This window comes from Halichoerus grypus, chromosome 4 (assembly GCF_964656455.1).
Source record: "Halichoerus grypus chromosome 4, mHalGry1.hap1.1, whole genome shotgun sequence".
NCBI classification, from domain to species: Eukaryota; Metazoa; Chordata; class Mammalia; order Carnivora; family Phocidae; genus Halichoerus; species Halichoerus grypus.
The window spans coordinates 72,449,348-72,462,181 of record NC_135715.1 but is presented as its reverse complement, the minus strand read 5'-3'; the positions used below and the strand labels follow the sequence as shown (position 1 = coordinate 72,462,181).

The following is a 12,834-nucleotide window of genomic DNA, read 5'->3' as shown; positions in this document are numbered from 1 at the left end:
TCATCTGTGTGTCTTCTTTGGAAAAATGTCTATTCAAGTCCTTTGCTTATTTTTTAATTGGATATTTTTAGAGGGCTATTGAGTTCTAGGAATTCCTTATACATTTTGGATATTAACCCTTTATCAGAGAGATGGTTTGCAAATATTTTCAGTTGTTTCATAGATTGCCTTTTTATTGTGCTGATTGTTTCTTTTGCTCTGTAGATACTTTTTCATTTGATATAGTCCTACATGTTTATTTTTGCTTTTGTTGCTTGTGCTTTTGGTGTCTCATTAAAAAAATTCTTACCAAGACCAATGTCAAGTAGCTCTTCCCTATGTTTTCTTCCAATTGTTTACAGTTTGGGTCTTTATGTGGAATGTTTAATTTTTTAACCCTAATTACTGGCCATGTTTAACCCTCTCCCTTCCTCCCTCTTTTTTTTTTTGTTAAGCCCAGTCAGTTTTTTCTTTGTTAGGGAGCATAAAGTTTCTTCTGTCAAAGTTGTGTATTCTAAAGGAATGTAAACCAATTTTAATATAGTGAGACTCAATCACTACCAGAAATTTGGTAATAAATTAGGGCAAACTATACTTCTAAATGATAAAGTATTATAAAGGATGGGATGTTTATAAGATTGTTTTATTGCCCTCTGACAGTTTAATATTCATTTGTTTTGCAAGTATTTTGTTATGCTTAGGTGCTTATTTTTAGTCCAGTGGATCTTGCTTAAAATCTACTAAGGTAAGACATTGACCATAGATACTTAAATTCTGGCAAGTTCAATAATGGTTTTATTGTATTAGCTTCTATAACATAGGAAGAAAAGAGAAAATTGGGTTTAAAATTTAAAAAAATTGAAATAAAAATGCTATATTAAAAATAATTTGACTCTGGAATTGTACTCTTATTTTTGAAAGCCATTTTATTTTATTAGGAAGAGGTAAATAGTAGATGCTATAAGGGTTTTGGTGGAATATAGGAACTTCTCCCCTTATGGATTTCTCTGTCATCATCATCGTTATGAAAATAACTACATTATAGAAAAGTAATACGAGAAAAGATCAATCTCTCCCATTCAATCAACCAAATAACACGAGATTAAAATTTTGGTGTGTGTGTGTATGTATATATGTATATATATATTCAGTCTTAAAATCTGTGTGTGTATATATGTAAGCACACTAATTATACTATAAATAAAAATGCATTCCCTTTTCACTTCACATTGTAAATAGTTATGATACATACCATTATTTATTAACCTTATTTTCTACAACCTTTTATTATGGAAAATTTTAAACTTTGATAAAAGTAGAGAGGAGAATATAATAATCCCCTATCACTCAGCTTTAACAAGGACCAGCATTTTGCCAGTTTTATTTGGTCTCTCTTCCCAGTTTTTCATTTGCTAGAGTATTAATAAATCCCAGACATTAATTATTACGATTTTTAAATAATTTCATAGTATTCTTTGAAAAGATACATTAGAATTTACTTAATTTTTTGTTGTTGGGCATTTCACATTGTGTCTAATTATTAAAATACTTTTAATACTTGTATATAAATGGACAAAGTGATGAACAATTTCACATATAAATCTAGATGTTTCTGATTATATTCTTCAGCTACATCTGAAATTGTAAACACTAATTTAAAAGATATGAACCATTAAAAATAATCTTTTTGTAATTATAAAGGGAATACATTTTAATTGTGGACATTTTGTGAAATAAATCTTAAAAATAGAGACTAAAAATTACCTCAGATTGCTTTCCAAGGAATCCCTATGTATTAGTCTGGGCCACTATAATAAAATTCCACAGAGTGGATGTTTTATAAACAACAGAAATGTGTTTCTCACTATTCTGGAGGCTGGGAAGTCCAGGATCATAGCACTGGTAGATTTTGTGTGGTGGTTGGTGAGAACCTACTTCCTGGTTCATAAATGGGTACCTTGTGCTTTCACATGGTTGAAGGGGCTGGGGATCTCTGTAGGTGTCTTTTATAGTATTAATCTCATTCCTGAGGGCTCCACTCCCGTGACCTAAGCACCTCCCAAAGGCCCTGCCTCCTTTACCATTATCTTTGGGGGTTAGGATTTCAACATAGGAATTTTGTGGTTATACAGAAATTCAGATCATAGCACCCTATATTCAGCCATCAGCATTTTGTTTAGTTTTCTTCTTAGTTGGGGGTTGGAGTGGTTTCAGTGGTTCTCAGAGGCTATGCCTAGAAGAGGACAATCTATTTTGAGCTTAGCTGATTTGTAAAGCATACGACTTTGTACTTAACTGGCAGCTTGGAAAATAGCAGCATTCCAAGTAGTTACAGAGACGTAGCATCTACAACAGATTGTCCATTACTTTGTTGCTATATCATGGATTGTCCTACTAGTTATAATCATTCTGTATTCACCTATCCCAAAATCAACAGCTTATCTGTATTTCTGAACTCTATCTCATTGCTACATATGCAGAATAGTTTTTACTGAATTATGAGTTAATGTGAGACTGCTGGTCTGTTTCATAAGATAGGTTAAGAGTTTAACAGAATTTCTCAGTACTGAGAAACTTAAATCTGTTTCTTTTATGAAGATTCACAGGAGAAATTGCAGTGTTTTATATTCTGTCTTCTTGCAAAGATAAAGAAAGAAAATGATGAGAAAAATGACAGGTGTGCTTTGTTTTTTCATGTTATGCTTGGTGGTGCTTACGTGACTAATATAAAATAAATTACTTTATCTGTGGGAAAGACATCAGTCAGCTTGAGCATTGATGAACAGATTTTTAGAGCTGAGCCAATTTTATTTGGTCCTGCCTTTTGTTATGAACAGATAAATAAAAATAAGTGTGACAGAAATTTGAGACTTTAAAATTTATTTAGAGAGACAGAAATTATATCAATATTTTGTGCTTTTAAACAATTAAAATATTTGAATTTTTCTTATTTTTCAGTTCCTGGAATAGATGGAGGTGCTTTAACTGATACGAGTCTCACAGATTCCTATTTCAGCACCAGCTTTATTGGAGTCAATGGATTTGGAAGCCCAGTGGAAACAAAGTATCCCTTGATGCAGGTATCTTTAGTATGAATTTATATGACGCTAAACAGAGAAGTTTATTCTAGTGGTGGGGGATGTCTAGAGTCTTCATTTATTCCTAAATGTGTTGAGTAGGAGGTAAGGTTTTAGGAAGTGATAAGGTTAGGTGGGATACGGTTGGATTCAGGGTGAGCTTTCAAGGGTGAAGATGGGGTGGGATGGCATTGGAGTGTGTAGAGGATAGATGGAAAGAGACTAATTTCACTCCTCTGTGTGTTTTGTGGCTATGGAGTGAAGGCCTTTCAGGATCAGAGACTAGAGGCTATGGAGTATAAGAAAGCATGGAACATGTTTAGAGAACAGAGAATAGCCTGATTTTATAGAATCTATAAGGTATATGAATAGTAATACTCATTAGGAGAGGATGTTAGAAAGCATTTGTTGACTTTATACATAGTCACTTCACATCTTCTGAGATGGATATTGGAATTTATATTTTATAGACAAGAGACTTAATAGTTACTTATGTTGCCCAATCTAGTAAGTTATGGAAGTGCAATTCAGGATAGGTGTGCAACTTTGGTTTTAAATATCTGACTAGTGAGTTAAATTTTCATTTGATGTGTTATAGAGAGTATTTGGATATTTTTGCATGAATTATTATAATCCACGTAGTGACATTCTAGAGGATTAGAGTGTCAGTAATACGAGAAGTAGATTAGAGGGGAAGAAGCAAAGAGAATCTGAATTGGTTGAATATTCTTAATTCTGTATTTCTCAGTGATATTATGTGTATCTATTTTGTTTTTCAGAGAATGACTAATAGTAGCAGCTCCCCCAGCCTTCTAAATGACAGTGCCAAGCCATATGCAGGCCATGGTAAGACTTGGTCCCTCTTTCTATTTCTGACTCTAAAAATAATATGTTCATTGTAGAAATCTTGAAAATTATAAATGGGTATAAGGAAGAGAATAAGAATGATCTGTTATTTTCACTCCAAATAAATATTATTTGGATTCCGTATAATTCCAAATAATGGTTATGTCTGAGTGTGAATATATATACATATGTATACATAAATAATATGCAATAATACTTAGCTAAGTATATACATGATACTTAAGATTGCATTAGATGTACTTTTAAATTATGACTGTTTCTTGATCATTATAAATTGAATTCTATTATTTCCATAATTTACTAAACTATTTTTTTAAAACTTTTTTTAAAGTATATACTCTAATATTGGACTATGTGTATGAATCTATTCATATTTTGAGCTATGCTTTTGGAAACATTCTTAGACATGGAATTACTGTTTCAAAGATTATGGTCGTTTTTAAGGCTTTTGATATGGAATTTCCAAGTATCTTTCTGTATTCTATTTTAAAAACAAATGTTAAACAAAAAATAAAAACAAATGTTCAAGAATGGTTTCTTAAAAATATGTAACAATGGAATGTTAATACTCTGCATCAGTAAAATGCTAACAATTATTATTAATGGTGAGAATAGAAATTTGCATGTTGATTATTTTCTGAGATAGGCATTTTATGTGTGTGTATCAAATTTCTGTCAATACTTGGATATTTCACCTTTTTTTGCTGTAGGAAAAAAGAAACATTTTATGTTGAATAAAATTATTAGAAACTAATTAGTAGTGTAATGTTTTTAGCATTCCCATAGAGTTTATATGTTGACTTTTAAATGCTATCAAAAGTAGAATAAAGGATGAGTAATATGACCTATTTTTATAAGTGCCTTGAATGTATAAATTACATAAAAATATTTTACATCTTGTTATTTTATTAGCTTCTCCTTCTTTGCATTATTAAATTGTTGTTAATTCTAATGAAGGACCAGACTATGAAAATTCAGGCAGACAAAGCTGGAGAAATTAAGCAGCAGTCTATATTGAATTATGAAGAGATTTAAGGTTCCTTTAAATGAGAACATTTACTATGGTTTTAAGAATTTTATAGATAATTTAATGAGAAACTTAAGATTAACTAGAGCTCAGAATTGAAGATAAAGTATTTCCATGTATATCATGCACACCTTTTCAGAAGCTCTTCTGATTTATTAAATGAAAAACAATTTAGAGTTACACTTGTTTGTAATTTCTGGCCATAGAGTAATAGAACTTTGAAACTATAAAATCTTTGAATTTCATGTTTGTGTTTTGAAACGTGTAATATTTCCATCTTTAAAAACTTAATTTACCTATATTTTTAATAAGAATATAAAATATCTGGTGATAAAAGGATGGAATATTCTCTAGAGTAGATGGCTTTAAGGCCTTGCCTAAGTGTTAAAATCCAAGTCCAGTCACTTGGAATATGGTTTACTGTCCTTCCCACCTCACTGCCCCTTATAATTTTTCTCATGATTTGGTCTCAAGCATACAAACATTTACTACAGGTAGACTTCCTTCCTTCCTAAACACATTACTAATAGCATGGTTAAGAGTCCTCTTTTCTTTTTTTCTGTTTGATTTTTCTTTTGGTTCTAAGCAAACAGATACACCCTAATCCATATAGCTTCTGATTAAATGTGTACTGAGTATTGGCTGAAAGAAGTATTCTCTAATTTGTGTTTTAGTCACTTAGAAAATATTATGAACATCCACTGTATGTGAGGCATTGAGTTTAACTGTTACTATGGTGTATGATTTTTATTACTGTTATAAGCATTGTCAAGTTAAACATTTATTAGATTTGTGGGTTACTTGAGTTGTCTGTGTGGAAACTTATGTAACTTACCTTCCAGATCCTCTAACTTCACCTGCTTCATCCTTGTTTAATGATTTTGGTGCCCTCAACATCTCTCAGAGAAGAAAGGTAGGTGAAGTTGAAACTTATGTGAGACTAAAGGGAATATAGAGGTGATACTGGGGTTATCACCTATATAATGGTCAATATTCTCTTAAGTTGGGGGGTCCTTTTATAGACTGATATTTTTCTTGCTTTTGTTTGACCTTTTCCTTGTTACATATTTCATATATGTAGAATTTTATTTGTCTCTGTGCATGAAATAGAGATTTTTTTTTTGTGAAGGGATGAAATCCTTCTTTTGCTCATTTTCTTTATTTTAATGTATTCTGTTTTTAAAAAAACATCTAATTTAATGTTGTAGTTGCTGTTAATGTGACCCTTTACAGGCACATTAATCATGTTTTAACTTTATTTTTTGACTGCTTTGTCTAAATTTCAAAGATTTCTCCCTTAATTTAAACACCTCATTACAAGGCAACCTTAAAAATCTTCAACTTTTCATAATTGGTTCTACCTGTTTGAAAACAGTTTAAAATCTCTTGTTGTTAGAAATTTAATTTAATTTAATTTGGAATTGAGGTTGATAGGCCTTGCATAGATTTTGAAGTTTTTTATAGGGACTTAGTTCTATGACAAGGAGAAATGAAATTCTATTATAGTTTGATGCCTTTAAATCTTAATGAGAATCATTACGTTAATAGTAATAATAATCTAGAGAAGGTAGTAGTTTTGATTAGGATCAGTAGCCCCTAAAGATGTTCAGGAGGTTGTAAATCTTGGTGGAAATTACTACAGTGTTATAACTAATTTCAGTTTCCTGAGTAATGGAAGAAAGACCCCCCCATATAAAGAATATTAATTTTAGGAGACTGATATAAGTTTAAGATGCTTTTAGGAAGTTATCTGATCAGAGGGTAGTATAAAATGAAATTCAAGAAGCCTAGATATTCTCAAGAATTACGGGGTCAGGTATAAATGACATCAATACCTTAGGTACCTAGTATTATCTCCATTTTGAAACAGATCAGATCAAGGAGGTAATTACAGAATGCTTTTAATGATAAATGAAAATGTGTGGGCTTGATTTTATAGACTTCCTTATGGGCTATCATCAAGAACACATTTACTCTTGCTTTACATGCTATTCTCATAGATTGGAATATGTAGTTTTTGAATCCTTATAGTAGAAGTGGAAAAGAATTGGACACAGGCTGACTCATTGGCAGTAGTGAGAAGTGACAACAGGCAAAAGCCCATCAATATGGAAGGAAACTGAAATGCTGAAAAGCAGATACAAGCTAGAAATCAAATTATCTGGAGCTATTTGGTGTAAGGAAAAATACAAAGCCCTTAAGTAGTTTTAGGGGTCCCCTTAATGTCTTTTTCACATTTTTAATAATCAGTTAATTGTGATAAGTCCCATTTCCAATATATGAGTAGAAAGTAAGACTAGAATGGCAGATAAACACTTAAAAAGTGTTCCTAATATGAGGGTTAAGTGGACTGTACCTTAAAGTTGAAATATATGATTTAGAGCTACTCACATTTGTTTTTGAGAAAATAGTAAAAATCTCTGGAGATTGGAAAAAGGAGGATATATAGTGCCTGTTCTTTTAAAATTCATTTTAGTAAAGAAAGTAGTAAAAGGAAATGTTATTACCAATGTGACCTCAGTATTTGGAATGGAAGCAGATTAATGTGGTGAAATGAGCACTGTGTTGGAACTTTTGAGGTCCTGGATCTCTAGCTTTGTGACCTTGAGCCAACTTCCTAGGCTGTAATCTTTACATCCATGAAATGATGAACATGGCCTGGATAATTGCTGTGTTGTCTTTCAACTTTAAAATTCAGTATCTCTAAACTGAAAGGACCTATGTGTTAGTCTCTACTTAGAAATTTGGTGTTCACGTAGTATATCTTTGAAGGACCATATTTTCTTGCTATTTACATTTAAAATAATATGAAGGGACGTAAGAGATTTTTTTCCAGTAGTGGACTATATAGTTAGGAATCTATGTTGGTACAGGTTGCGTATGTTTTAAAATTGTTAATGGTTGAATTGAGGTTTAAAATTTATTTGTGTTAGAAAAACTCTTAGCATAAGAGTGTTGCATGCTACATGTTGCGAATTGAAGGCATATGTAGAGTTTCTTTTATTGTAGTAATTCTTAATGTCTATTTAATGAAGCAATTTTAGTGGAAGTAACTCAAATTTAGGTAAATATAATTCTCGGTTGATCTAAGCAGGCTATCATGATTACTCAGACATTTTATTTCATAATGATATTGGAGAACAGATAGTTAGGCCATACCTACTACTGTATCATAGCTAAATTATTTTCTGGAAATCTCATTCGGGCCAGTCCTTGGGCCAGGTATGCTGCATTTTGCCTGGTGAGTATGTGAATTATTGGGACCAGATTAGTCAACTGTTTTTACTGTAAGCAGACTTATTATGTACTATGTGGAAAATTGAAAAAGAGTATTGATGTTTTTACTGCTCCTCTCAAGTCTAGTTGAAGAGGCAATACATGAACCTACTTACAGCATATTAATTAGTGGTAATTTAAATATCTGATGATTGCTAAATAGGAGCAAATTCTCTAGATGCAGAAGCGTTTATGGTGAAAAGATGTTTTGAGTTGGGGTTTTTTGAAGTTGAGGAATATGTTGAAGCAAGTACTCAATCAGAAGATACTGCTTGATTACAAGTAGAGAGTTAGGATCTTCAGCAAATTTTTAAATTCTGTCTATCATAGATGAGCGAAGAGACTATGACTGAGGGCCTTATATCTACAGGGACGGGTTGAAGTAAAATGTGGGATGTGAAAAACAGTATTAAACAGGTTCATAGCCATTTGTCTCGGCTGCTTTATTGTTGTGAGGTGTGTGACAAACTTCCGGAAGAGTTGTATCCTGAGAATATATGCATTAGGGCAGTACTGCTCATGTCCAGGGACTGGCGCTAGTCCCTGAAGTATTTGTGACCTGTCTATAGGGAGGTAAGTTAAAAAACTGAAAGTAAATTTTTAGGAACTTCTATAATAATTTGATACTGCCACATTCAAATATGTGCTCATTTTTCTAGTAACTCACTTTTACTTTATAAAATACACAGCTGTGATATTTAGGAAATTATTATTAAATCATCATGATATTTCACAACTGATATTTGAGAAGCACTGATTTTTTTTTCTACGTTAGATATATTTACTGTTATAGATAGGGAAGATAACCAGTGTTTGAAACTTTGTAAAATTACCATTGGCCAAGGGTGGCGGTGGAAGAAATTGAATTACAGCTGTGTACTCTGTAGGAGAGTTAAGTCCCCCAAAACACTGGAGACAGAGTTTTGGTGAAAATGAGACTAATATATTTGAGAGTAATACATGAGGAAACCTTAATAGCAAGATAGTTGAAGCTGCGAACTGGCTTGACAGAAAAAGAGGGGAGAGTCACCCTGAATCACAAGTGTGATCTAGAGAACAGTACAGTTTTGGGTAAGAATCCTTTGGGAAGAAAGTATCTTTATAACAAAGTTAGATGTTGAAATACAGATATGCATAAATGAAGTGAATCAGTACTATGACATCTCACTAGGTATTCTTGCTAAGCTGTGAATTTTTATGCAGGGTGACCACAAATGATTGAAACAAGTCCTAAGCAGAGTGAGAAGCCCTCAAAATTTGTATTTGACATTATTGACTTCCCCTTGTGTATCTTTCTTAGCCTCTCTTTGCCCTCTTTTTTAAGCCATCAAGAGTCCTTTTCTTTTCAGGCTCGGGCCCCCCCCCCCCCCATTAAAGCAAAAAAGGCTCTGGTGCCTGTAATTTATACTTCTTGTTTTAGCTGTACTTGACGATGATGTTTCAATCAATATGCAGCTTTACCTGGACATTTGCACTTTATTTCTAGTATTGGGATAACATATTTTCACTTCTATAAATTTTTAAGGTTTTAATAACAAGTTAAAGTCTTTGGGCTTAGGGGACAAAGATTTGTGATGTATCCTGTTTATTTCTTCTGTTCTTGATTTTAGAACTGTTAGGATGAAGGAAGTGGGGTCAGAAGGGGTTTGGCTTATTTGCTGGTGGTTTATTTGTGAGGAGATGTAGGTTTTGGAGGTCCAGCTCTGGATTATTCCGCTTGAGGTCAAAGTTCACTAGTAATACTTTCGCTGCTTCCTTCCATGTTTTATCTTAGTTTGGAACCTCCTTCCCACTGTTTTCTACCTCAAGAGTATACATTCCTCTTTCAGCCATCTTTATTACAAAATTTACTGGTGATATATATTGTATGTTTTCTGATTAATTTGACTTTTAAATTTTTTCTTGTAACATTTCTGTTCTCATGTCTTCAAAAGATGACTTCTACACTGTTTCTATTCTCAGGAACAAAATATGGAGTAACAAGGAAACTGGAGAGTATTTATGGTAGGGTTCTTTTATGGAGAAGGCTAAAGTAAATTTGGAGAAATTAATAGAATTATGGCAGAGACAATTTGGAATGTAAATGCTTCCTTAATCCTTTTGATGGTTAGGTTTATTTTGGAATATCAAGTCAAGTATTGATCTCAGGAAAAATAAAAAATGAGAAAATGGAGAAGATAGTGAAAAATAACTGAAATCTTAATGGAAGTTGCAATATAAAAGTTGACTTGTAAAACCACGGTTTTTAAACTTTTTGTATATGTTCTCAAATACTGTTTTAGTTAGTGTTTAGATTTGTAGGTCAGCCACATCAGTATCATTTACCTATGAGTATTGTGCAAGTCATGTTTCTATGGAAAATTGTGTTTAGAATTACAAATTAAACAGAGCTATTCTCTTTTACTGGAGTAGACTAAACCTCCATTCATCTCCACTTGCCGTGCTGTGGGAATGTGTCCTCTCCCAACTTAAGCCAGTTGTAGTGAGGTTGTAGATTTAGAGATAACATATGGGTCCATATGGGAATTGGTTGAGTTGTTGGAGTCCAGGTTCCTCTAGGCAGGGAAGCACCTATGGTTACTGTTTATAACTTGCTCATAGCCTCTTGGTGAATTTTTACTTCTCTCAAAGATCCAACACTAGGTATTGAATAATGGTTAAAGTTTTAGGGTTTGGAGTTGGATGCCAGGCAGTCTGAATTGAATCTCAGTTTCTTCACTGATTATCATTGTGTCTTTAAGCTTAGTTAAACCTTTCTCTTTCTTCGTTCACAAGATGAGAATAATAATAATACCTTGTGCCTACCGTGTGGAGTTGTTATGAGGACTAAATGAAATATATTTCCTGGCATGGAAGTGCCCAGTAAATGGTAGTTCTCATTGTAGTAAAACATGGTATTAGCCAAACCTTTCTAGCCTTGTTTGGGAATTGTTAACTGTTGTTAAATAAATAAATATCTGTTGCCACTCACTCTGGATCAGGCTGTGTTATAATTGTCAACTGGAGAAGTGGTTCTCCTACAGCTGCTCTGAGGATGTCTGTCTTTTCTTTGAGGTGTTCAGGTCTCTCTTCCTCCCACGTTTCTTTTTTGCCTTCTCTCCACATAGCTGTTAGCTTCTCAAACACATGCTTCAAATTTGGTGAAAAGCTATCTGGGGATTTCTCACGATGTATTGGCAGACAGAAAGAAACTTGATTTTATTTATATTGATAATGATTTTCTGTATCTGTTCCAGGTAATACAGTAAACTTAAATAATTCTTTCATAAATTAATGTTTTATATTATTTAATCACCCCAACAGGTCTTTGAGAGTGATTATTTTTCTCATTTTACAGAATTGGGAAATGGAAGTTTTGGGAGATCAAGCAATTTATCTAGAATGGATATAGATAATTATTTACATTTCAGAGAAAACAAAAAGCCTTTAGGACAATATGAAAGATAAAATGAGTCTTAGGTAAGGTGAAAAATAGGTAGTGGAAAGAAAGGCTACTGGTAATATGCGGGGCGGGGGGGAGGACATAAAACATTGACCTTATGCCTGTTTCTTTTTCCGTTTATGTGATTATCTCAGTAAAAATTTCCATAAACACAATTTCAAGGGAAAGAATATACAATTAAACTTCTGATATTTGACAGATAACCTTTTAGAAATGTTGCACATGTTTATATTCCTACTCACAGATGCTGGTTTTCCTAGAGCCTTGAAAACACAGAGATGTGAAAGTATTTCGTATCTTTGTCATTGTATAAGGCAAAACCCCCCCTTACTGTTTAAATTTGATTTCTGGTGCTGTTGAACTTCTCATTTATGTGAATTGGCTATTGGTGTTTCTTCAATGTCCTTTGCTCATTTTTCTATTTGGCTGTTCTTTTTAAATTCATTGTAAGCTCTGTGTGTGTTAGAGATTTAAACCTCTTCTATCGGATGTTTCAATCCCTTTCCCCATTTTATTTTTGGTCTTCAGTTTCACAGCTGATTTATGCTGTCACTTTTGAAACGTCACACTTACTCTGATGATCTCTTATTAAGTACATTTAAAAGTAACAAAATATTAAGCTCATTTTGTTAAAATAACGTGGTAATTCTCTATTTGCCGAGTCAGTGATTTTAAATTGAAGGGACTGTCAATGTTTTCATGTAATTTTAATCTACTGTCATTTTTATTGCTAATGATCTATAGTAATTAACTTCCCTTAGTAAATGGATATGTTCTCAACCTTCTCTGCATTTTAATTGTCAGATTTAAATGTCACATTCTTTCTATTGCTTTTACCTCCAGTCTTGATCTGTTCTTTTCTTTGAAATGCTGTGCAAGTAACATTAGATTCAAACTTGTTTAGAAATATGTTAGTTCCTATAGAAAGGGCTCAACTTTGAAAGAGTTAAGTTTGTTTTCCTGCTAAATAAATCCAACCCTCCAGGTTGGATTTCCAAGATTATGTTGAGATAAAGATATGCTTTGGAAAGAACAGATTAAATTTTGTTGTAACAAATCAGCAGTTCAACCATGTAGTACTTTGTGCATTTTAGTTTAATTGGTACTTTGTGTGCAGTCATCCCTTGGCTTTTGTTGAGTCAAGAAAGAATCTTCAAATTTATGAT

At 32.7% G+C, this 12,834-nt stretch overlaps 1 protein-coding gene across 7 annotated transcripts in view; it reads left to right on the top strand.

Annotated features, from left to right (window-relative positions):
* PAN3 (poly(A) specific ribonuclease subunit PAN3) overlaps positions 1–12,834 on the top strand; it is a 129,693-nt gene that overhangs the window by 16,243 nt on the left and 100,616 nt on the right. For all 7 annotated transcript variants that reach the window (XM_078070535.1, XM_078070534.1, XM_078070533.1 and 4 more), the window contains exons 2-4: positions 2,938–3,059; positions 3,836–3,902; positions 5,793–5,863. In XM_078070535.1, the coding sequence (XP_077926661.1) occupies positions 2,938–3,059; positions 3,836–3,902; positions 5,793–5,863 (260 nt within the window). The remainder of the gene's footprint in view (positions 1–2,937; positions 3,060–3,835; positions 3,903–5,792; positions 5,864–12,834) is intronic.